Here is a 22765-nt window from a genome sequence, read left to right as displayed (position 1 = left end):
GGAAGTCAGTACGATCGCTATTTCCCATTTCACAGATGAGGAAACTGAGGCTCTGAGAGCGGCACTGACTTGTTCGAGTCATACAGCTTTCAAGTAGAGAAGCTGGGTTGGGAACCCAGGCCGCCTGACTTTGGAGTCCGTGCCCTTAACACCACACCTTACTGCCTCCCGAGGCCAGAGGCGTGTGAAACAAACATCCCCAACTCCAGGTATTGGCCAAAGACCATGAAATGGGGACACATAAATGACACAAGATAGAGTCCCACATCTGAGAAACATCACAGCACTGACAATGTCAAAATGTCTGAAGAATATAGGGACTTTGTATATTGTACTTTGCTCATCCAAACATTCATAGACAGCTGGTACATCCATGCCAGGTAGTATATTAACCCCTGGGCACAGACCCATCAAAGTGCCTCCTTTCATACAGCTGACGTTCTAGTAGAAAGAGAGCGAGAGAGACAAAGAGAAAGCAAAAATCTAAACAAAAGGTATGTGTCAGAGGTGCCAAGGAAGGAAAAATAAAGCTGGGTCAAAGAAGAGACTGTCCAATGAGCTGGGTGGGGGTACATTGGCAGCATTACTACTTACATAGGATCAGGAAGGCCTCCCCAATAAGGTAATGACTGAGCAGAGCCATGAAGTAAGTGACGGAGTGAGCCATGCAGCAATCTGTAGATATTCCAGGCAGAGGACATAGCAAGTGCAAAGGCCCTGAGCTAAAAGCATGCTTAGCCCGTCAAAGAACAGCCAAGAGGCCTGTGTGGCGGGAATGGAGTAAACGGGGAGAGAAGGAGCAAGCGAGAGTCACAGATAAATTCAGGCCTACATAAATTTAGCCTCTGTGTAACACCATATGTCTGGGTAAGAGTCACGGTGAGGATTTATTGAGCGCATTCCGCATGCCTAGCAGAGTAGTACTCAGTCCTGCTGACATAAAAACCGCTAGACAGGATCTCTTAGAATCTACCAGAGAGACAAAGAAACTCCACAGTGCCATGTGACAGGTGCTATGAAACTACAGAAGAAACATCTAACCTGGACCAGGGAACAAGGGGGCTTCCTGGAGGAGGAGGCACTTGAGCTGTCAGACAGGAGAAGAAAACCACTCCAGAAAACAGATTCAGAGAGGGAAGCGGTGGACCAGGCAGCCCTTGGGCCGCAGTGGTGTGGGGGTGGGGGTGGGGGTGGGGACCTATGACGACAGTTTGCAGGAGGAAGGGGTTGGGAGAAGTGCCGGGGAGGCCAGTGAGGGGACAGAGAGGAGGATGGGGGTGGGGGCTCGGGGTTTTGAGGGCTGAGAGAGCCTCTAGACAGGGAGGCCCAGGCGCATAAGTAAGCATGTGGGCAGTTGGTAGCTATGGGGGGTGGGGCACAAAGAGTGAGCTGAGTTGGAATCAAGATTCAATAATCTACTTGCCCACCCAAGGCCCTGCTTTCTCACCATCTTTAAGTGGGTCTAGCTGGGAGGTGACAGAGAAGCAGAAGGTCAGCGGCCACCCCTGCATCTGGTCTTGGTTTCCCATCCAATCCTATGAGGTTCAGATCCTTTTAGGCAGATCTCTGAGTCCTCACCCTGGGGCAGCCCAAGACACTCCAGTAGGAGATTGCTCAGTTAATAATAACTCACATACTGACAGCACTCTGTGGTCTTCAGTGTGCTTCCCCTGCCATACCCTGCGTGTCTTACAGTCCATCTGGGATGGACAGAGCTCCTCCTTTCAGTAGGAGATGCTGCAGCTCAGAGACATTAAGGCCTTGTCAAAGTCACAAGGCCAGTGGGTGATTAAATTGGGAATCCAGCCCAGCTCTTGAGATTGCAAACTCCACAGCGGCACTGCGGCAGCTTTAGAAAACAGGGCCTGGTGACGGCCGATTCCCGAGGACAAGCCTGGGAAAGGGGATGGGACGGGCTCCAGAATGGGGGGAAGATGGAGGTGGGGTGATCGAGGCTGAGAGTGGAGGCAGAAAGGGAGCAGTTTGGGGGTGGGGATGGAGGTTGGAGAGGCTTTGAGACAGAACTAGAGGTCTTTCTGGAAAGGTCTGGTCAAATGGTCCAGCAGGGTTGAAAAGAACAGCAGCAGCATCCTCCCACACCAGGCCTCAGTGACAAGGTGGGGCGGGGCCCATTGCTCCCATCACACAGGCTGGAACATGGAGGCAAGAGAGGTGCCCACATGGCTTGCCCAAAGGCCCATAGGAACTTAGGGCCCAGGGGCCCTGTTAGAAGCCAGGGAGGGTAGACAAGCCGTGGGAGACTTTCCCCACTCTGCCATGGATGATGAAACAGAGGAGGAGGGAGGTGGAAATGGAGACAGAAATCTGGGGCCGCATCCAGAGGCGGGGAGGGGGGAGACTGAGGCTTGGAGAGAGCCTGTCAGCAGCAGAGATGGTGGAGAGATAAGGCCCTGACACCCAGCTCCGGTTTCAGGCAGGCAGCATCAGCTGGTCGGGTGTCACGGAGTCCCCGCGCCTCCTCCCGCCCTGCGGACCCATCCACTTGGGCGGCTCTGCAGTGCGCGCTCCCTGGTCCCGGGATGAGGGGACCGGATGGAGGGGACGCGGGAGGCGGCAGTGGGCCGCCTCCTCCCCCTGGGCTTGTAAATCCGCAGCGGCCTCCGCAGCAAGCCTGCCGGCCCGCCCCCGACCCCCTCCTCCTCCCGCGCTGTAATGGTACGTTCCGGTCCGCCTGGCCCGGCTGCAGTGGATGTTGCTAGAACCCACGCGGAGGAAGGAAGAGACGCAGGCAGGCTGTGGTGAGCCAAGCGGCCGCCCCTGCCTCAGGGACCCCTTCCCGGAGACACGGCACCATGACCCAAGGAAAGGTATCGGCATCTCCCCCCGCCCCCCCCCCACACCTGCACCATCCTCCATCCTCCGGCCCCTCCCAAGCAAACTCTCTGGACCACTATAAGCATCCTCCCCTGGCGCTTGTGCAAAGGTCCTCTGTGGTCCTTGTTGAAGTCAGAGGACCTAAAGGCCCATTTCAAGGAATGGGTCCAGACTTCTTCCTGCCCAACAGGCCCACCTCCCCTCCCTTCCACCCCAGGGGGCTTTGGCATCTCAGGACCCTTCACAGGTGCCTAGGTTCCCTTAAGGAATCAGCCTGGGTGTCCGGGGTGTGGTGGGGGGAGTGGTGGAGGGCACCTGGGTGAGCCCCGAGAGGCCATGCCTATCCTGCACCCTCCTCTGGTCCAATCCCAATCCCAACCACATTATGCTCATCTTTCGCACCCCCACAGAAACACCCCTCACCCAACTCCCTGTCATTATTCCACATCTGGACACATCCCTTGTAGTTGGGTTGGGGAGGTATTTACCATGGCAACCCTGCATCAGGATGCTCTAATTTTTGTTTTTGTTTTGGCTGGGCATGGGACTAGATGGGACCAGATAAAACGTCTTCTCTTTTTTCCCAGTTTTAGGCCTGAAATGGAGGGGAGGGGCTGGGGCAGAGACTTGGCTTGCCTAGTATGGTTATATAATGTCAACAGCCTGTGGAATTATACAACAACCAGGGCCTGGGGCAAAGGGGGAGGGTACTCTGGCCCTCTGTTTTGAGGGTGCTAAGGATTGGGCAGAGAAAACAGAAGAGGAACCTCCCCCACACTCCCCCTTCTTTTCTCCAAGATGAGCCTCAGAGCCAATGGCATCCTTCTGTGGGCTCTCAGACCCTCCTCTCTCTGTTTTTAATCTCATGAGACCTCAAAATGATGTCATTGGGTGATACCACCTCCTCCCGTTGGGCAGACCTCACTTGGGAATGCCGGGTGTGTGTGTGTGTGTGTGTGTGTGTGTGTGTGTATGGGGGCAGGGCCCTGGAGTCTCTGGGGCTGATCAGCAGGGTGGGGGCTGGTGAGGAGGACCTGTTCTGGACAGGGCGGAAGTCAGAGGTGATAATCCATTGCCTGGGTCTGGGCTCAAAGGACCCTGGTTGTGGTGGGCTGAACTGGATTTTCCTGGATGTGACCCTTCTGGTCTGGGTGATGGAGGAGGTCGGGGAGTGGGAGGGCAGCCGGTGAGCCAGGGCCCTATTCCCACAGGCCTGGGCTCCGCAAGGCCCTTCCCTAAGGGTGTTCACCGTGGTGAAAATGAAGAGCTTCCCCCCCAGCCCCCCCCCTGCTAATCCCCCCCTCCCCCCAGTCACTTTGCTGACACTGCTCCCTGTCCTGGGATGAGTGCAGTGCATTGCCCTGCCCCCTCTCCCTCTCATCCCCAGCTTTGCTCACAGGCTTTCTGGGGATGGAAAAGAACCCTCCAGTTCAGTGGTCCTTAGGGCTGCATGGAGGCAGAGATCTGGTGCTCGCTCACCTCTGGGCTGCCTCAGCTAGAAGCACCCTGCAAAGAAGGAACTCTGCAGCCTTGCTCTGCGGCCCTTCAGGCTTAACACATTCTTTCTGCAGCCAGACCTGACTCCCATTCATTTTCTGAGGTTCAGTCTTTCTGTTGTCAGTTCAGTTTTCATGCCACCCCTGCCCCGCAGTCTCCTCTGACTGATGGCGGCATTCAGGCCCCCCCCAGCCCCAGCTCCAATCCTCTCACCAAAGCTTACTGGACACTCTGGGGCAGCGAGCAGAGCTGAGTATAAATAGACTTGAGTTTTCAACCTGCCATGGTACATTTCCCTCTGGGCCTCAGTTTCCTCATCCATAAAATGAAGGAAGGGGCAGAACTAGATGCCTCCTGAGGTCCCTTCTAGCAGTGACAGCCTGTGATTCTGCTCTGGTTTGGGAGAGAAGCTGAGGTTCCAACACACAAGGCCGAAACAGGACCCTTTACCAAGGACCTCTTGCCCTTCCTCCAGTCCCCATTCTTCTTCGTGTCTCCCCCCTCCACCCCTCTCTGTTTCCCTGCTCACCCATCCCCACTTGCCTAGTGTCATCTCCCGCCCAACAGAAGGAGACCAATCCCAGTGGATGGCGCCTGGGCCCTGCAGCCCAATGGTCTATGTGTGGCTCTGTGACCTTCGGCAAGTCATTCTTCCCCTCTGAGCCTCAGTTCCCTCCTTTTAAAACAGGGGTCAAAATACAACTAGCAAGGTAGCAGGAAGATTAAGTCAAAGACTCTTTCATTCAATAATATTCTTGAGGGCCTGCTCTGTGCCAGGCCCTTCCCTGGACCCCAGGGAGACAGTGGGACCATACAGATGCATTCTCTGCCCCAGGGACGATGACCGCCAATGGTGGGCTCTCCTAAGAATTTCTCCTTCCTCAGTTTTTATTCCAGCTTCAGTGTGTGCCCTGGGCCAGCCCTGACCCTCCCGGAGCTCAGTTCAACCATCTATATAAAAAGGGAGAGTCATTCCCCCCACCCCAGCTTTATTGGGGTATAATTGACAAATAGAAATTATACATATTTAAGGTACAAAACCTGATGTTTTGATATACATATATATTGTGAAATGATCACCACAATCAAGCTAGTTAACATATCCGTCACTTCACATAGTTACCTTTGTGTGTGATGAGAACTCTTAAGATCCACCCTCTTAGCAAATTTCAAGTATACAATTCAGTATTGTTAACTATAATCACCATGCTGTACATTAGATCTCCAAAACTTATTCATCTTGCACAATGGAAACTTTGTGCCCTTTGACCAACATCGTCCCATTTCCCCCACCCCCAACCCTTGGCAACCACCATTCTCCTCTGTGCTTCTTTGAGTTTGGCTACTTTTGATTCCCAATATAAGTGATATCATGCAGTTTTTGTCCTTCTGTGTCTGACTTATTTCACTTAGCATAACATCCTCCAGATTCACCTATGTTGTTGCAAATGAAGGATTTCCTTCTTTCTTAAGGCTGAATAATATTTCATATCCCGCATAAAATAGGGAGATTCTTGTCTGTACCCACACCCTTCCTAGTGCAGGTGAGAAAGTCCCAGAAATTAGGGGCTGGTGAGGAGGACTTGGAAGGCTCCCTTTCCCCGGTGATTGTCTCTCTCTGCCTCTACTCCACAGATCTCCGTGGCTAACAAGGCCCCCGGGACAGAGGGGCAGCAGCAGGCCAATGGTGAGAAGAAGGAGACTCCAGCAGTGCCCTCAGCCCCGCCCTCCTATGAGGAGGCCACCTCTGGGGAGGGACTGAAGGCAGGGGCCTTCCCCCCAGCCCCTTCGGCTGTGCCTCTCCACCCCAGCTGGGCCTATGTGGACCCTAGTAAGTCTCTAAGCTCCTGGAGACAGGAGCATTAAGGGGAGTGGTGGGCCCAGATGAAAAACCCGGGTAGGAGGAAGTTGCCCATAAATAGATGCATTGTGTGGTTGTTATATGAGGCTCTGTAGTCAAAGGCTTTGGATTTGGAGGGCTATTCCAAGGGTAGGTCAAGGAGGACTCCATGAAAAGGGAGAAACACAATGTCTACAGTCACAGTACTCTTGGATGGGGAAGAGGGGATTTTTTTCAAGCCATCAAGCTAGGGCAAATAGAGGGGATGGGGTGAGGGGGAGGGGGAAACCGGGGGCCATTCTAGAAAGGCTCTCCTCAAAGAAAGGGGTGCATAAAAAGGGTGGGGAGAGTGGACACAGGAAGGGGCAGTATTAAGCTGTGGCTGGCTCCCTGTGAGTGGGAGTGCAGTGTGTTTCCATGTGGGCTGATCTGAAACCTTAGTGGAGACATGTCCCCATGAAGACCCCAGGGCTGCTGGGGGCCAGGGGTCTGAGGATCCCTTCTCCAAGCCTTTGTTGGGGACAGGAGGATATGATGTGGAGAAGGTGTGTGGATGCTAGCCTCAAAGCCCCTCACGGCCGGGCATATCATAGGCAGACTCACCCTGGTGAACGCCAGCTCCTTGCAGAGCAAGGATCGCAGCCAGTGGGAGCCCCTCTGTTAGGATGAGCAGCTTGTGGGAGCTTTGCCTCAGGGCTAGGAACATACAGCTCCCCACAATCTATAAGGAAGGGCCCCCTTCAAATCTTCCTCAGCCCCTGCGGCCTCCCTCAGCAGCCCCTCAAACCCATCCACCCACCCCCATCTTATCAACTCCCACCCTCCCCAGCAGAATTCTAGAAGCAATCTCAAGAACAATGCCTCAGACAGAGCCTCTACTCACCAGGAGCAGCCACCATGGTCCACATCCCTTACCACAAACCCCCTGGGCCCAGAGCCAAGCAGCCCTACCCCACCGTGACCTACTGGAGGGCCAATGAAGGTCTGGTGTTTGTGGGAACCCTTCTTACTGCCCCATACCCACAGGACTGCTTTCTTTCTCCTCTTCTCCCACTCTGTGGCCTGGCCATTCAGGCTTTGGCAGGGGCTGTAGACAGAACGTGAAAGAGAAGTGGAATATTAAAGGGTAAATATTAAATATCCAGGCCCCAGGTTTGCAGTGTGTTCCTCCTCTCTCCCCCTTCCTCATTTTCCATTTCCAGGTGGCCAAGACTAGCTGCCTTAAGTAATGTTTTCCAGGGAACTGTCGGGGCAGGAAGGAAGCTCATTTTAGCCAACATGTGACAAACATTTCTAAGTGTGGGCCAAGCACTGTGTCCAGCACTCAGCTAAATTTCTGGGGATGCATTGATTTGCAAGACTTGCCCTCACAGACCTGGCTATATAGACAAGTATGCAATGAGAGGGGCCTAGGCAGCCTGCCTAACCTACCCGGCAGTCAGGGAAGACTGCCTGGACAAAGGGGTATCCACATCGAGTCCTGAAGGATGACATGAGTTCGACTGGTGAAGAGACGGGGAAATGAGTGTTCAGGCTGAAAGAATATGATGTGCAGAGAGGCCCAGAAGCAAGAAAGCACATGGCTGAAAAAATATAGTCAGGCTGGAGAAAAGTAAGAGGGAGGAATGTGCATTGGCGCTGAGGGCTCAGGGGAGGCTTTGGAGGGTAAGCTCGTGGAGAAATTGCAGGAAGAGAATAGGGGAATTGAAATGACAGTGGACGAGAACAGAGCAGAAGCCTCAGGAATGGCCCAGCTGAGCTGAGGGGTGTAAAGGAGGGGCAGCACAGTCCCCAGCAGGCACAGAGCCGGAGGCTTCCACTTTCACCTAGTTTTGCCCCCATGAGGTGAGTATCACTGACCTATATCGTAGAAAAGACTCAGAGATGGCTGGTGACTTGCTCAAGGTCACACAGCTAGTTAGTCTTAGAGGAAGTTATCCACATGTGGGTCTGTTTGACTGTGGATCCTATGTTCTTCCCAAGGCCTGATAGCTGGGTCCTGAGTTCTGGGAGTAGGCCCCCAAACTTCACCCCCAACCATACCCTCCTCCTTGCCCTGTCCTGGCTCTTCTTCATCCTCCAATCTTCCCCCTGCCTTGCTTCCCAGCTGGAGTACCAGCAGGTCCTTCCTCCACACTAGTTCCCAGTTCTCACCCCAAGGGCCTCAGAGCAAGCTGGGGCAGGACCTTTGATCCTGGGATGGGCTAGGTGGCCCGGGGAGAGTGGCTGTCCCTCTCTGGTTCTTAGCCACAAGGGAGCCAGCATGTTCAGGGAGGAGAGTGGGGGACATAAGAGGAAAGGGTCATATTTGTTTGGCAGGGCTTGGCCGCAGGGAGCCCCAACCAGCGTGCAGGAAGGGGAGGGGAGATGACAGTTTATTCTCAGGACTCAGACAGGAGAAGCAGGTGGGGAGAGAGATCTGGGGATGGGATGGGGTTGGGGTGAGACGTTTGAGAACGGGGCTAGAGAGAAAGCCTTGCCCGGTCCAGATAGCCACTTTGACAAAAGTCAGCTCTGAGCAGGTGGCCATTGGGAGCAGCATTTAAATGATTTAAATGTATGGGAGCCCTCATGGCCCTCCCCATGTCCATCCAGGCAGCTCCAGTTATGAGAATGGTTTCCCGGCTGGAGACCATGAGCTCTTCACCACCTTCAGTTGGGACGACCAGAAAGTTCGCCGAGTCTTCATCAGAAAGGTAACCACCTCCTCCAACTCTCCAGCATGGGGGGAGGGGTTAGGTAGGGGGAGTCCCTTGAGAAGACCCTGGCCCATCCCTCTGTCTGCAGATTCCTGCAGAGGCCATCCCTCTCCCCTTCTCCTGTGACCGCAGATGACAACACCTGCTGGGAAGTGTGTCCTTAGGTTTCACTCCACTGCCCCCTGCTATGCTTAAACTCATTGTCTCACCCTCTCTCCAGATACTTGGGATCCCTTGTCCTGTGGGAGTGGGCTCTGGAGCATCTTTGCTCTTCTTTCACCTTGTCCTGGGTCTGTTCTAGTGACCCCTAAGAAGGAGAGTGGAGGGTACAGGATGCAGGTCTGGAGAGGAGATTAAGTCACTGGGAAGCTGGGATCTCCCTGAGCTTCACTGGGGGGCCAAGTCTCCCTGGCCACAAATGGGGCTCCCCAAACTGAGCAGAACTCCCTCCGACCCCTAGGTCTATACAATCCTGCTGATCCAGCTGCTGGTGACCTTGGGTGTCGTGGCTCTTTTTACCTTCTGGTGAGTTGGCAGTGTGGACCGGGCACAAGGTCTGGGTCTTCCAGGGCAGCCATGGCGAGGCCAGACTGCTCTTGGAATGTTTGCCTGAAGAGATTTGTGTGGGGGCAGTGGGTACCCTCGTGCTGGGGAGGAACTTCAGCGAGTGCCCTCGGAGGAGTCCTCCGTTCCCTGGGAGGGTGACTTGGTGCCTTCCGGGCCAGCAGGTGTCTGCGAAGCACACATCCTCTCGGATCTTCCAGCCCACAGCCCCGCGCCTCCCCATCCCAGCCTGGGACTGTGGCTGGGGCCCCCTGTGCCACCAGGGATGCCTTCCGCCTTTCTTCCTCACAAGTCCTGTGAGCCGTGGCGGGGCAGATGTGGAGATGGAGACAGAGGGCACATTCTGATTCTCCCCCCTCCTTTCTCTGCAGTGACCCCGTTAAGGACTATGTTCAGGCCAACCCAGGATGGTACTGGGCATCCTAGTGAGTATTCCCCAGGCCTCCAGGCCCCTTGCCAGAGAACGCTCAGTGGCCCAAGGTGGGAAATCTCCCCTGACAGAATCCAAGCCCATGGCCCCTCTCCACCTCCTCACAAGAGAAGGGCCAGGACGGCCCTTCTGGTGTTTAGATCTGAGACGGGGGGAAGAAGACAGGCATACGTTCCGGTGCTTGCACAAAGAGGGGAGGGTGGGGCTGGGGCCCTGGCTGGTGAGACCCAGACCTTGGCCCCGAGGGGAAGCGGGGCTGGAACACCTTGGCCCACACTAATGATGATGTTGTGACTCTTATTAATGTTTTGTTATTAATGCCTATGAATTATTCATCATAATAGCTACCACTTAAAGAGTGCCTAACAAGGGCTGGGCCTTGTTCTGTGTGCTGGATGTATGGTATTGCATTCGATCCTCGAGTCAACTGGGTAGGATTACCTCAGAAAACTTAAGGTTCAGAGAGGTTGAGTAACTTGCCCAAGGTCACAGAGCTAGTTAGTGGTGGAGCTGGGATTCAAATCCAGGATTCAGGTTGAGGTTTGTGCTCCTCATCACTCTGCTTGGCAGATTCCCTTCTTCTCAAGCCATTTGGCTCCTGCTTGTCCTATGCTTTTTAAGGAGCATGGCGGATAACTTAAGAGAAGAGCTTTGATGGTGTAGGTGATTCTTGGCCCTCTTATCTGGGCAATTTGGGGTCATTCTGGATAATTCTAGGCCAGAACTACCCTGGGCTCAGAGCAGAACTGCTCTCACCTAAGTCTCCTTCCGCACCGCCTGTGAGCCCAGCCCTATACTGGCCACTGGGGTTGCTGGGGAGGAAGCCTCTGCAGGGGAAGGTAGTGAGCAGCACAAAGCAGCATGGGAGTGAGCCCGAGATACCCAAGCCCTCAGTCCACTTCGGGGACTGGAGTGGCTCAGACAAAAGCACAGGAGTGGGACTGCCCATGGTCCATTTGGTAAATAAGGGACGAGACTGGCGGAGGACCGGAAGGCTCCCTGTTAGGGAATCTGAGACACCTGAGAGAGCCGTGGAGCCTTACGGAGTGGAAACTGAACGTCTGGCGAGGCGCTGGCCCACTCCAGCTGTGCTAGGCCTGCTCTTGGGCGGAGAAATGGTGGAGATGTTCGCTCGGCCTCCTGCACCACCCCAAGTCCAGAACAGTCTGAGAGTGGGCCTTGAATTAACACAGGCCAACCATAAGCTGACAGCAAGGAGGCTCACTCATCCTAGCCTCTGCGGCTCCTTGGAGGAGCAGAGGAGTGGACGGGTGGTTCAGTCAAGTTGGGAGTCCCAGGGGCGGAGACATTCACACCTGGAGACTTTCTTAGGGCGTAGGACCCAGGGCCTGTCTGCAGACGCGACGGGGAGGCACTGTGTGGTAAGCTCATGAGACCCCAGGGACTGGCCGCCAGGCCAGCCCGCATGGCAGGTTGGCATGGCTCCCAGCACGTCAGCACCGCCCGGCAGACTCAGGTGCCCTGAGGACTCGGGAATGGAGTCCCCAGGCCCTTCACCAGGCCTTCCACGGGAGGGTCGGCGGGACTCCACGTCCTGAGCAGATGGAGCACCCCGGCCGGGGCACAGCCGGGGAATGAGCAGGCTCGCAAGTGGGGGCAGAGTCCACCCCACTGAGGGCAGGCATGAGAATCTGGCCTGTGGATGGTGAGATTGAACGGCCCTCCTCCTCAACATCTCTAGACAGAAAGGAGAGATGTTCCCCCCGGCTTGGTGGGGGTGGTGGTGGAGAGAAGTTGGGAGTGGGGATGGACCCTGTGCTTTTTATGGGGTGTCACAAAGCCTTGGAGGTGCTTGCGAATTCCAACACCAAGATGCTGCCCTTTTCTCCAGAAAGCCAGCCTGTGGCTCTGCCCTGCCCTACCCCCTCCCCGCCCCTCAACTTTGCCCCCTGAATCCGCTTCTGGGTCTGAGACCTAGTGGGTCTCACCTCCTACCACACACCAAGCCCTTAGTAGCGATAAGAGTAAAACCACTCTTTCCCTATGTGTGAGGCGCCATGCTAAGTGCTTTCCAGGTATTTATCATTTGATCCTGAAAACAACCCTACCAGGCAGATACTATGATTATCCCCATTCTACAGATGAGGATGTGGGGTTCGGAGAGCAGTTACTGCTTCTTAAGCAGTGGAGTCTTGTGCACTTCCCCTAAGTGCTCGGCTGGCCCAGGATCGGCCCTAGAGCGGGACATGCTGAGGGAGGGCACTGGGTTTGGATGCTGGCCTCCACCTGAGTCTCACTCCCCTGTTCTGGAACTCTATAAACAGACGGTGGTTCCAGCCCAGGCCCTGGGGCCCAGGCTCTGACATGCAAGTTAGTCTTTCTTTCACTTCTGTGACTCATTCTCTGCCCCCTGGGATGGCGGCCTTCCAGCAGCCCCCTCCACTCACCACCTTCTCGAGGCCCCAGTCATCTCCCCTAGCGGGCTCTTGCCATATTGTCTGATTGCTCCCTCTGAGCCCTGGCGGCGGGAAGGAGTTGGGGCTGTTGGGGGGTGGGGGTGGGGGGGCCAGGCAGAGGAGGAAACGGTGAGACCAGAGCTGGGAGAGGTGGGTCAGAGCCTCCCCAGGAGGCTGTCAGTCTAATTGTAATAACAACTCCCATTCTCAAGTCCGTACCCTGTGCCAGGCCCTGTGCTAAGCGCTGGAGTGCGTGCTCTCGGCCAATCCAGCTACAGCCCCGTGAATTGGTATCAGTATTGCTGTTTTACAAAGGAGGAAATGAGGGGGCTCCGCAATTAAGTAGCTTGTTCAAGCTCACACAATCAAAGTGGCAAAGCTGGGCTAAGAATAGGGGAGTCGGGCTCCAAAGCTGCATCATAAGCCTTGGGTGGTGTCCCTCTGCCCTTCCTCTGACCCCTGGTCTTGAGGGCTGAGGAGCTGAGGGCCAGGGAGGAAAGGAGACTGGGCCCTTGCCCTTTGGAAGCTCCCAGTCCGGTAGGGAGACAGGACTCACACCCAGGATGCACATAGACAAGGGTATTATTATTATCAATATTGCCGACGTGACCGACCAATGACTCAAGTTGAGACCAGAAGAGAGCAGATCCTGGAGTGTTTCTCAACTGGGGCAGGACAATTCTACTGTCCCTCACTGGTCCCGGCACTAAGAGCCCCTTAATCACTGTGACAACTGTCCCACATCACTTGAGAGCCTCCAAAGTATAGGAGAAGGTGAAGATGGAGGGGTCCTATTTGCCAAATCCAATCGGCTTTTCTCCGTCCCTACATCCTTTATGCTTTTGCATTTCATCCAGAAGTATTTAAAGGTCACCTAACCATTGCCAGGCCCCGGGGTAATTGTAGGAATGCAAAATGAGTAGCTCATGCCAGATGCTACATCTGGGTGAGGGTTCAGATGAACAGGCCCGTAGGGTGTGTGAGTGCGGGCCTCAGTTGAGGAATGCCCATGGTGCATGGAGGGAGCCCTTCTAACCCAGGCCTCGGGCGTCGCTGCCAGTCAGTCCTTTCCAGCAAAAGCACAGTGTGGCGGGCATGTTATGAGGGTGCAGAAGACAGGGGGAGGTAGGTGGGGCAGATCAAGCAGGGCCTTGCCAGGTCTTTGGGAATTTTAAACAAGGGAGTCCCATGGTCAGATCTGTCTGTCGCTTGGAGGGTGAAAGGTAGGGCTGGAGGCAGCAGGACCAGATAGGGAGAGGTGGCCCCACCTAAAAGGGTGGAATTGGGCATGGAGAGAAGGTGACAGATCTGTGCGCTGCCTGGGTAAGAGGATCGGCAGGTCCCTGTGATTAATCGGGCGAGGCCAGGTGAGAGTCAAGGATGCTGAGTTCTCTGGTTGGGCCACCTGAATGTGCATGACGTCCTTGACAATAGGAGATGCAGGAGCAGGGGCAGGGAGGAGGGCGAGTTCACTCCTGACCTGTTGGGTTTGGCATGTTTCTGAATGGCTATGTCTGCCGAGTTGGCAGTTGCCTATGCAGGTCTGGGATTAAGAAGGAGCATCTAGATGAGAAACAAGGGTGTGGGAGCCGTGAGCATTTGCCTGCTAAAGGGAGTCCTGTGGAAGAGCGAGCCCCCAGGGAGAGCATGAGGGGAGACAGCCGGGTGGGACTCTGTACCAAAGGAACAGGGAATATTTAGATATCCTGAGGGAGACTGGGAAGGAGTGGCCAGGGAGGTAGGAGGGGGCCCAAGAGTTTGTCACTGTGGAACCCGGGGAACAATGGGAGTGATCAGATGTTGAAAAGTCAGGTAACTCCCGGCTCGGCGGGGAGCCTGCTTCTCCCTCTGCCCCTCCCCCCTCTCATGCTGTTTCTCTCTCTCTCTCTCTCTCAAATAAATAAATAAATAATTTAAAAAAAAGAAAAGTCAGGTAAGACAGGGACTGACAAGTGTCACTTGGATTCAACAAGGTCACAGGGATGTGGCAAAGCCGGCTCTCATTAAGTGGGGCTGGATTTGGGTTTGCAGGGTTGGGGAGTAATTTGGAGATGAAGAAGGAGATAGTGAAGTGGGGACGACTGTTTCAAGCTTATCTGTGAGGGTGGATAAAGTGGCAGTAGCTGGAACTGGGGAAGACGTAGACCGAAGATAGAAAAGAGCTGAGGAGGGTTGTGTGGAAGGAGAGGCGCCAGTAGAAAGGATGAGGTATTAGAGACAGAGATGGTGGGGCAGTTGAGCCTGGGATGGTTGGGTTGGTCTGGGATGGAAGGACAGGAAAAAGGGCACATAGATGCATGATACGATGTCTGCAGGTGGCAGCCAGGGAGCCAAGGGAGCCCCACCTCATCTCAAATCTTTCTGGGATGCATCAGGCCAGACCATGCAGGAGTGAGGCAGCCTGGGAGGTCTGTGGGTGGCGGAGGATGGTTGGAATTGCTGCTGTGGGGGATAGGTGACGAACCGAGGAGGGAGAAGGGCAAGGATGGCAGGTGCCATGTTGAGAGCCCACTGGGGGCTGGAGACCATTCGTTGGTGGTGGCACCAATCTAGGTAGGCATGAACATGCCCCTGGGGTCCTCAGCTCCTCATCTTCCACCTCCTAGACTGGCCTTCACCTCCACTGCTCTCTAGAAAACCCTCAATCCTCGGCTCCTGTCACTGTGTGGCACTTGAGCTCCCGGCCAGTCGTCTGCTGGACATGGCCACCTGATCCAGAAATTCATGCCACAGGTACTTCCTGCTTGGGCCAGGTCCTGGCAGGACAGATGAGGGCCCTTCCCTTGATTCAATCGCAGTCTAGTAGGGTAGACTAACAATAAAGTGACAAGGTGATTACAAGTAGTGAGAAGGGCGGGAGGGGACTGAGGCAGTATGGGCCACTGGTCACAAGCCAGGACTCTGGAGCAAGAAGGTGGAGGATTGCATCCATTAGTAGTCATAAAGCATTTAGCACTCTGCCTGGCACATAGAAAACACCGTAGACAAACTTTCTGTGTGAAGTACTGAGAGTGTCTGGGGAGGCCACTTTGGATCAGGTGGTCAGCTGCCCCGTGGCACCCCAGACTCAGTATTTCCAGAAGCTCGTCCAATGCCCATTCCTGTCTTTTGGGGATTGGACCACCAGCCTGCCAATTGCCAGGTTCTAGGATGACTGCCGTCTTAAACACCCTTCCCCCAACCTGATCCTACTGCCTGGCACCTGTGGGCAGGGGTGGCAGAGAGGAGAAGGAGCAGGGGACTGGGTGAAGGGGCCTCAGGGGGCACGGGCTGACTGGCCCATCCATCTGTCTCTCACAGCGCTGTATTCTTTGCGACCTATCTGACCCTGGCCTGCTGTTCTGGACCTAGGTATGTGATGGCTCGAGGAGCAACTTGTGGGAACATGAGCAGGATCTGGAAAGTTCTGGCCTCGGTCTTGCCCTCCCCCAGTATTCTGTGCATCTCTGAGAGGTCTCTATCTTCTGGGCTCCATCAAGCCTGCCCCTCCCTCCTTTACTTGGGGCCCCTGAGGTAGCAACAGCGCAGCGTGGATCCACTGATGGGGGTACCTGGGGATGTGGCTGAAGGAAGGGGCTCCGAGGAGTGGGGTTGGGGTGAGGCCAAGACCTCCTCGCTGCGGCAGTGACCCGGCCTGTGGCTTTCAGTCCCCCCCATTCTCCTCTGAACTCTGTGGCTTGTCTTGCAGGAGGCATTTCCCCTGGAACCTGATTCTCCTGACCATCTTCGTAAGTGACCGAGGGGTGGCTGGGGACAGATGCTGAGTGGAGGTGGTGGGGGGGGAAGGAGGCTGGGCTTCGAGGGCCCAGAAGTCTGGGTTGGGGGTGTCCAATGTGAGGTCACTGGTTGGGGCAGGGGTATTTTCACCCCACTTCTGCTACAGACGTCTCATCCTCTCTTTCCAAATGGTCTTAGTCTCTCCCCGACTCCATCCACTGTCTCTTTTCTTTGTGATGTTGTTTTTAAGAGGTTTGAATGAGGCATCCTAGAGCTCTGGATAATGAAGAGTGGGTTGTAGAGAGTTGGGGGGTGGGGAGGTGGAAGCAGGACTGCAAAAGAAAGAAGGGGACAGGTAGGCAGGCCTGTCAGGACGCTCCTCACCAGGCCTGAGTTGTGGAAGTGAATGTGTGTGGGGGCGAGGCAGATGCAGAGCTGAGGGCTGTGCACCATGGGTGGAGACCCAGGCTGGGCCTTGAAGGTGTCTGGGCCCCCAGAGGCTGAGTTCTGGAGCATTCCCTCATCCTGCTTCTCCTTCCAGACCCTGTCCATGGCCTACCTCACTGGGATGTTGTCCAGGTAAAGGGGACAGGTGGAGGGGGACAGGCCACACTCTGAGGGGAGCTGCTCCCAAACACATCCCTTCAGAGAGCATTCAGATGAGAGGGGGTTCAGGCAGGCAGGAGACATTGGCCTGGAGCCCTCTTCTCGCACACTCCGCTCCACAGTGACAGCGGGACCTGGCCAGGTCAGCGGGGTGGAGGTGGGGAACGGAGGGGAGCAAGGTGACCTCTCTCGAGCTGCAGCCCGAAGGACCCCAGACTGGCTGATCACCCCATTCCCTGTGAACCACCTCCTGGCAGCAGCACAAAGCCCCCCCCCACCCTCTACTCCCACCTCTTCAAGATCCTTCTAACAGGAGTCTGAGTCTAAGCATGCTGGGCAGGGCAGGGCCCAGGGAAGAGGCTGGGAAGGCAGGGAGAGGGAGGACCGTGGGAAGGGGGGGAGGGTGGGGACCTGAGGTCAAGGGGTCAGGTGCTGGCAGAAGGGGAGGGCCAGGGAGACCGGAAGGCCTGCCTGAAGCTGAGCCCCTGGCCCCGCGTCCTGCAGCTACTACAACACCACGTCCGTCCTTCTGTGCCTGGGCATCACGGCTCTTGTCTGCCTCTCCGTCACTGTCTTCAGCTTCCAGACTAAGGTCAGCTCTGGGGCTGGTGGGCAGGGCAAGGCCTGTGGGATGGGGGGCTCCAGGCTTGGGTCCCTGGCTAGGGAGAAGTGAAAGGGGTGAGTAGGATATGCGGAGGCCCCCTGGAGGAGGAATGCCGGCTTCTAGGGGGGAGCGTGAGGCTGCCGTGTAGGCCTCCGCCCTCTGACCAGCACACCAGCACACTGCCCAGCTGGGGCCCCCTGGGAATGTGCAGCCCTCTTGGGCAGGCCTAACAGCTGACGCCTGTCCCATCCCTGCAGTTTGACTTCACCTCCTGCCAGGGTGTGATCTTCGTGCTGCTCATGACTCTTTTCTTCAGTGGACTCATCCTGGCCATCCTCCTGCCCTTCCAATATGTGAGTCCCCCGGGTCTCCCAGTGGGGCCCTGGGGAGGGAGGGAGAGCCCACCTTGCCCAAGGGTGCTGTTTCCTCCCCCGCCCTCCAGGGAAGGCCCAGAGCCAAAGGCCTACAGCCTGACATCCTGTCCAGGCCTCCTGGCACCTGCCCTGGGCTTGTTGGCAGGATAAGCAAACCAACAAGGAGGCTTTTCTTGGCAGGCCTGGGCACCTGCTTGCACCATGAGCCACATCCGCTTCACCTTTCTCATCCTCCCCTCTAGGGGGGAGGTGAGGCTGAGGGGGGGAGCACAACACATTTAAACCCGGGGCAGAGAAGGGAGCACAGGAACGCCAGAGGGCCACGAGGCCCAGAAGGGCCCTGAGCAAGGGCCCCCCGGAGCTCTTGTGGGATCAGTGAAGTCCAGAGAGACAGAATCTGGCTGGCCAGACAGGCAGGAGGTGGGGCAGTGGGGCTCTGAGCATACCCCCACCCCATTAGAGTATCAGTGGGGCCTCAGCCGCTGGTTGGCCCTGGGAAATCCAACCAGGACTGCAAAGGGCTCAGTGGTGACTGAAGCAGTCAGGCTGCTGCAGACGGAGAAGGGGGCAGATCGAGGGCATCACGGGAGGGGACTGAGATTTAATCCTGGGAACCCCAGGGATGAGGCTATTAGACCCCTGCTAGAGGGCTCAGTTCTTCCACCCCCCAGCCTCCACCCAAGGCTCCTCTTAGCCACTTTTGGTGCATGATCCCCCCGCTGCCCCTCTTCTGCTAGGCTAGGAGCAGCATTCCTCACTCTCCCCTTCCCCCACCCCATCCTGCCCAGCTCCGGCCCCCAGGGTATTGGCTCCAAGTCCAGGACATCAGGATTGATTCTAGCATTTCCTTGGCACTTCCCAGGATCCTGTTGACAAAGGGAGGGACCGGAGCTGGTCTGGGGGCCCTCTGTGTATCTAGGATGGGGGCACGGTTACAGGAAGGGGCCTCAGAGCTTCAAAGAACCCTTTATTGACTCAGGGCAGGCTAATGGGATGCTTGTGTTTCCAGGACTCTTCTGGGGGAAGGCCCTATGGAGGGGGGCATGACTTGAAACTTGCAGAGTTTCCACACCTGGGTGCCCCTGAGACCTAGGGGGAGCCAAGGTTGGGCAGGGGCGCTGTTCCAGTCTCTGCAAGCAGTCCCATCATGCACACCTGGTAGGGACTCCAGAGGACTCTCCCCCCGACACACATCCTTGAGCCCCTTACCCCTTCAGACAAAGCTCGGGAGTTCCCCTACAGAGGAACAGACAGACCCCACACAGGACAGGGATGAGTTCGCACTGGGCGGAGGGGGAGGTCGCAACCTGAGGCCAGGCTCAGGCTGGGAGGATGACAGGGGTCCCACAGGATGAGTCTCCCTCATCCAGCCTGAGTCTGGGGCTGTGTGTGCAGGGAACAAGTACCAGTCACCTGGGAATGGCCCTGCCAGTCCCTCCATGATCACTGCTATCCTGGGGTTCCCCAGACCCACCCTGAGCCCACAGAGAATCAAGGACCCCTCTCTGTTCTGGGGCTTCTTAGGGACTGCTGGGGAGGGTTGGGGGGTGCTGTGAGAGATGGAATCCACTACGGAGATCTGTGCTATGTCCTCTGCTTTCTGGACTAAGCCCTCCTCCCTGCCCCTCACCCCCACCACCCTAAACCCTTTCCATGTCTGCTCCGCAGGTGCCCTGGCTCCATGCAGTGTATGCCGTGCTGGGAGCGGGCGTGTTTACGTTGGTGAGTGTGGCTCCCTGGGGGGCCCCGCCTTCTCAGCCTCTGATCACCTCCCCAGGTCCCTCCTCTGTCCCTGTCTTCCTCACAGTCCTCCTTCCTGACACCTTGTGAAGCTCCTGGGGGCGGGTCAGGGCTCAATGCCACATTCAGGGAACTCTCTCTGGTCTCCAGAACACGCAGCTTAGCTGCAGGGAAGGGAAGGAGGGAGGTTGTAACAATAGGATTAGAGCTTTAGCCAGAGCTGAGAAGAGGCACCCCTGGGTCCTGGGGAGGCAGTGCTGCTTGTGGGGGTGGGAGACTGAGGGTGCCCTGGCCACGGGGACTAAGTCATTGCTGTCCTAGGGGTAATGTGGGAAGGCTTCTTGGAGTCAGGGAGATTCCAAGTGTGAGAGATGCACTTAGTTCAAGCTCGCTCTTGGTTGTTCTCACTGGACTGAGAGCGTTGACGACAATGAGGATGACGATGATAACAGTAATAGCTAATATTTATTGAGCACTTCCCCCCACCAGCAAACCCTTCATGTGCATTTCGTCCTCACCAAAGCTCTATAAAATAGGATCTATTGTTATCAGATTCAGATGAGAAACCTGAAGCTCTGAGACCAAATGACTTGGCCAAGTTCACACAGCATCCTAGGAGGTGGAGAACCCCACTGGGAACCCGGATGGTCTGGTTCCAGAGCCCCACTCTGGGTCTGAGGCCACATGGGGAGGGGCATGGGATGGTTGGAAGCAGAGGCCCAGGAGACAGGAGTTAGCCAGGGGCAGACAACTGCCTGGAGCAGCCCACCACAGGTCCTTTGCTCAGGTGGGCTCCGTGCACCTGAATGCGATGGTGTTCCAGGACCCCCACCCCCGAGGTGGGCAAGCTCATCTTGGTAACATCTTCTCAGGGAGCACCCAAGGTCAACATTCACTGCCAGCACGAGCAGCCACCCGGCCCTCCGGCCCTCCCTCATTGGAATGCTCAGCTCAGCTCAGTCTGGCCAGAGTTCTAGGCTTATTCACAGGTTCCACAGGCTTGTGGGTGACCGACTGGAAAAAATGGAGGGTCAGAACTAGGAGCAGATGTTTTGAGGGGTGTGGTCAGGGTGTGGTAGATTCATTCATTCATCTCCTCAGGTGTTTATTGAGCAGCTACTATGTGTGAGGTGCTGTGCTCTGTGCCCAGGATGCCACGGTCAACAGGAGGGGCACAGTGTGTGGCATACAGTGGCGTTCAGGAAATATTTGTGGAATGAGGAAATGACCTTCAGGCTTGAAACCTGAGGCTGGAGGGGACTGAAAAGGAATCTAGTGAAACTCCAAACCCTTCCTTTTATAGATGAGAAAACTGGACCACAAAGAAGTTGAATGACTGGCAAGATAAGGGCATATCAACTAACCGTGGCCTTGGTCAAGACTAGGTTGACCAATTTATCTCAGTTTACCTGGAACTTTCCCAGTTTGAGCACTGAAAGTCCCACTTCTTGAGGGAACCCCTAAATCCTGGGCAAATCGGGAAGGTTGGTCACCACACTGCACTAACTTCTCTTGGCTCCTGCTCCAAAGCTCTCTCCTGCAGGCAGTACCTACTTAAAACAAATTTCAGTGAAGAGGACGGATGGGGAATAGGGCCAGGAGGAAAGAAAGAGGCAGGGTCACCGGGGGGTGGGGGGGTGGGGTGGAGCGAGCCTGGGAGGCTTCGGAGGGCAGCTTTTGCCAGGGACAAATGGAAGAAGAGGGGTCAATATGCAGGGCAGAGTGGGAGGCAGATGAGCATCAGTGGGGGGTTGGGGAGGTTACTTGGCTTCATGTGGATCAGGTCACAGCTAGTATGTCAGCGTAGCGGGAAGGCTGTACATACAAATAGGGCTGGATGAACAGTAATCTCTAAAATTTGTTGAATAATCCCCTGTGATATTAGAATAATAAAAATAATCCCAATCATCTGTTCCACCCTTTACATTTTACAAAACACTTTCACACCTGTTACTTCGTTGGCTCTCCACCACAACCCAGGGAGGGAGGAAGTGGCTGATGTTATAAGACCTGCTTTCCACATCTGAAGCCCTGGGTGTTTCGGGCTGGCACAGAGTCCCATTGCCGGGAAGGGGCAGATTTAGGACAGGACCCAGGTGTCCTGTGCCCAGCCTGGTGTCATTTCCAGCACCCCTGTGGTCCCCCTCAAAGAAGACAACTCTTACTAGCTCGGAGTTGGGGGGAAGCTGGGGAGCTCTCTGCAACAACCTCCCTGCTCCCCACCCCCACCAGCATTGCCCTCTCTCCTGGATTATTCCCATCAGCATGGAAACAGGCTATAATTTCTCCCGTCTGGAAACACACACACAGCCCACTCTTGACCCACATCCCCTTCTAACACCCCCATTTAGAGCAAGAAGCTCTAATAAGGGAATCTACTCTGACTAGAGGCTTCCCCCTTGGAAGTAGAGCATTCCTATGAAACCTTTCGTAAACTAGAACGGTGTAAACTGAACAAGCAATGACCATTCATTTATATGGAAGAGATTTTGAGTGTCCCAGACTCCAAAAATAACCCCTCTTAGGTTTTTCTGCTACCTTAGGACACATCTTGCTGACGTTTGGCACAAAATAAATAGAGATAAAACACAGGAGCTCACAGACATGGCTCCAAGCTGCGGCAGCTTGATGCCGAGATGCTGGGTGTGGTTCCGAGGCAAGGAGCTTGGGGGCGCCGCTCGTTGCTCAGGGTGCATGCTGCCTCAATAACAGCTCACTGCAAAGCAAATCCTGGATGCTGTGGTCGATACTTCTTTTTTATAAAAGTGAAAATCCTCTTTGGATTTCTTTTGGTTAGTGAAATCAGGTACTACCGCAGGTCTTTTGTAAAAATGAAATGGTGTAACTTGAAATTTCGACAAGAGGGGGTACCTGTATTTCCAATTTGTCTCCTGCTTTCTCTCCTCCCAATCCTTCTCCAATTCTCTGAACCCTCTTAATGCTCTCACCAGGGTCAGCAACGGGTTCCATGTTGCTAAATCCAGAGGTCATCTCCCAGCCCTCGCCTTGCCAGACTCAGCTTCTTTGATATAGTTGCTCATTCCTCCACCCAGAAGCATCTTCTTCCCTGGGCATCTTGGCCACCAGCTGTCCTGTTTTCCTTCAGCCTCCATGCTCACCCTGAGTGCCATGGGGCCATCAGCTCTTCTCTCTCTACCCTCACTCCCTACGGGATCTCAGACTGTCTCAAGACTTTGAATACCATCTTTAATGCGGATGGCCCTAAAACTGATCTCCAGCCCAGACTTCCAGACTAGAATTTCCAGTTGCCTACTCAGTATCCCCATTTGGAAATCTACGAGGCACCCCAAACCTATTATGTACAAAACCGAGCGCCTGCTTTCTCCCTGAACCCCTGCTTCTCCCACAACTTCCCCATCTCTGTCAATGGCAACTCCTCCTTCCAGTCACTCAGGCCAAACGCCCTGCTGACATCCTCCAC

At 55.3% G+C, this 22765-nt stretch overlaps 1 protein-coding gene across 1 annotated transcript in view; it reads left to right on the top strand.

Annotated features, from left to right (window-relative positions):
* Positions 1-2670: 2670 nt before the first annotated feature.
* FAIM2 (Fas apoptotic inhibitory molecule 2) overlaps positions 2671-22765 on the top strand; it is a 32555-nt gene continuing 12460 nt past the window's right edge. Inside the window, exons 1-11 of the mRNA XM_006729236.3 lie at positions 2671-2828; positions 5968-6163; positions 8768-8868; positions 9332-9396; positions 9807-9860; positions 15583-15633; positions 15971-16010; positions 16541-16578; positions 17110-17197; positions 17467-17562; positions 19252-19305. Of these exons, the coding sequence (XP_006729299.1) occupies positions 2814-2828; positions 5968-6163; positions 8768-8868; positions 9332-9396; positions 9807-9860; positions 15583-15633; positions 15971-16010; positions 16541-16578; positions 17110-17197; positions 17467-17562; positions 19252-19305 (798 nt within the window). The 5' untranslated portion in view covers positions 2671-2813. The remainder of the gene's footprint in view (positions 2829-5967; positions 6164-8767; positions 8869-9331; positions 9397-9806; positions 9861-15582; positions 15634-15970; positions 16011-16540; positions 16579-17109; positions 17198-17466; positions 17563-19251; positions 19306-22765) is intronic.

The sequence above is a fragment of the Leptonychotes weddellii genome, chromosome 5, assembly GCF_054177405.1.
Source record: "Leptonychotes weddellii isolate Sample4059 chromosome 5, ASM5417740v2, whole genome shotgun sequence".
Classification (NCBI taxonomy): Eukaryota; Metazoa; Chordata; class Mammalia; order Carnivora; family Phocidae; genus Leptonychotes; species Leptonychotes weddellii.
The sequence above is the reverse complement of the archived record's forward strand: the minus strand, read 5'-3'. Positions and strand labels throughout refer to the sequence as shown.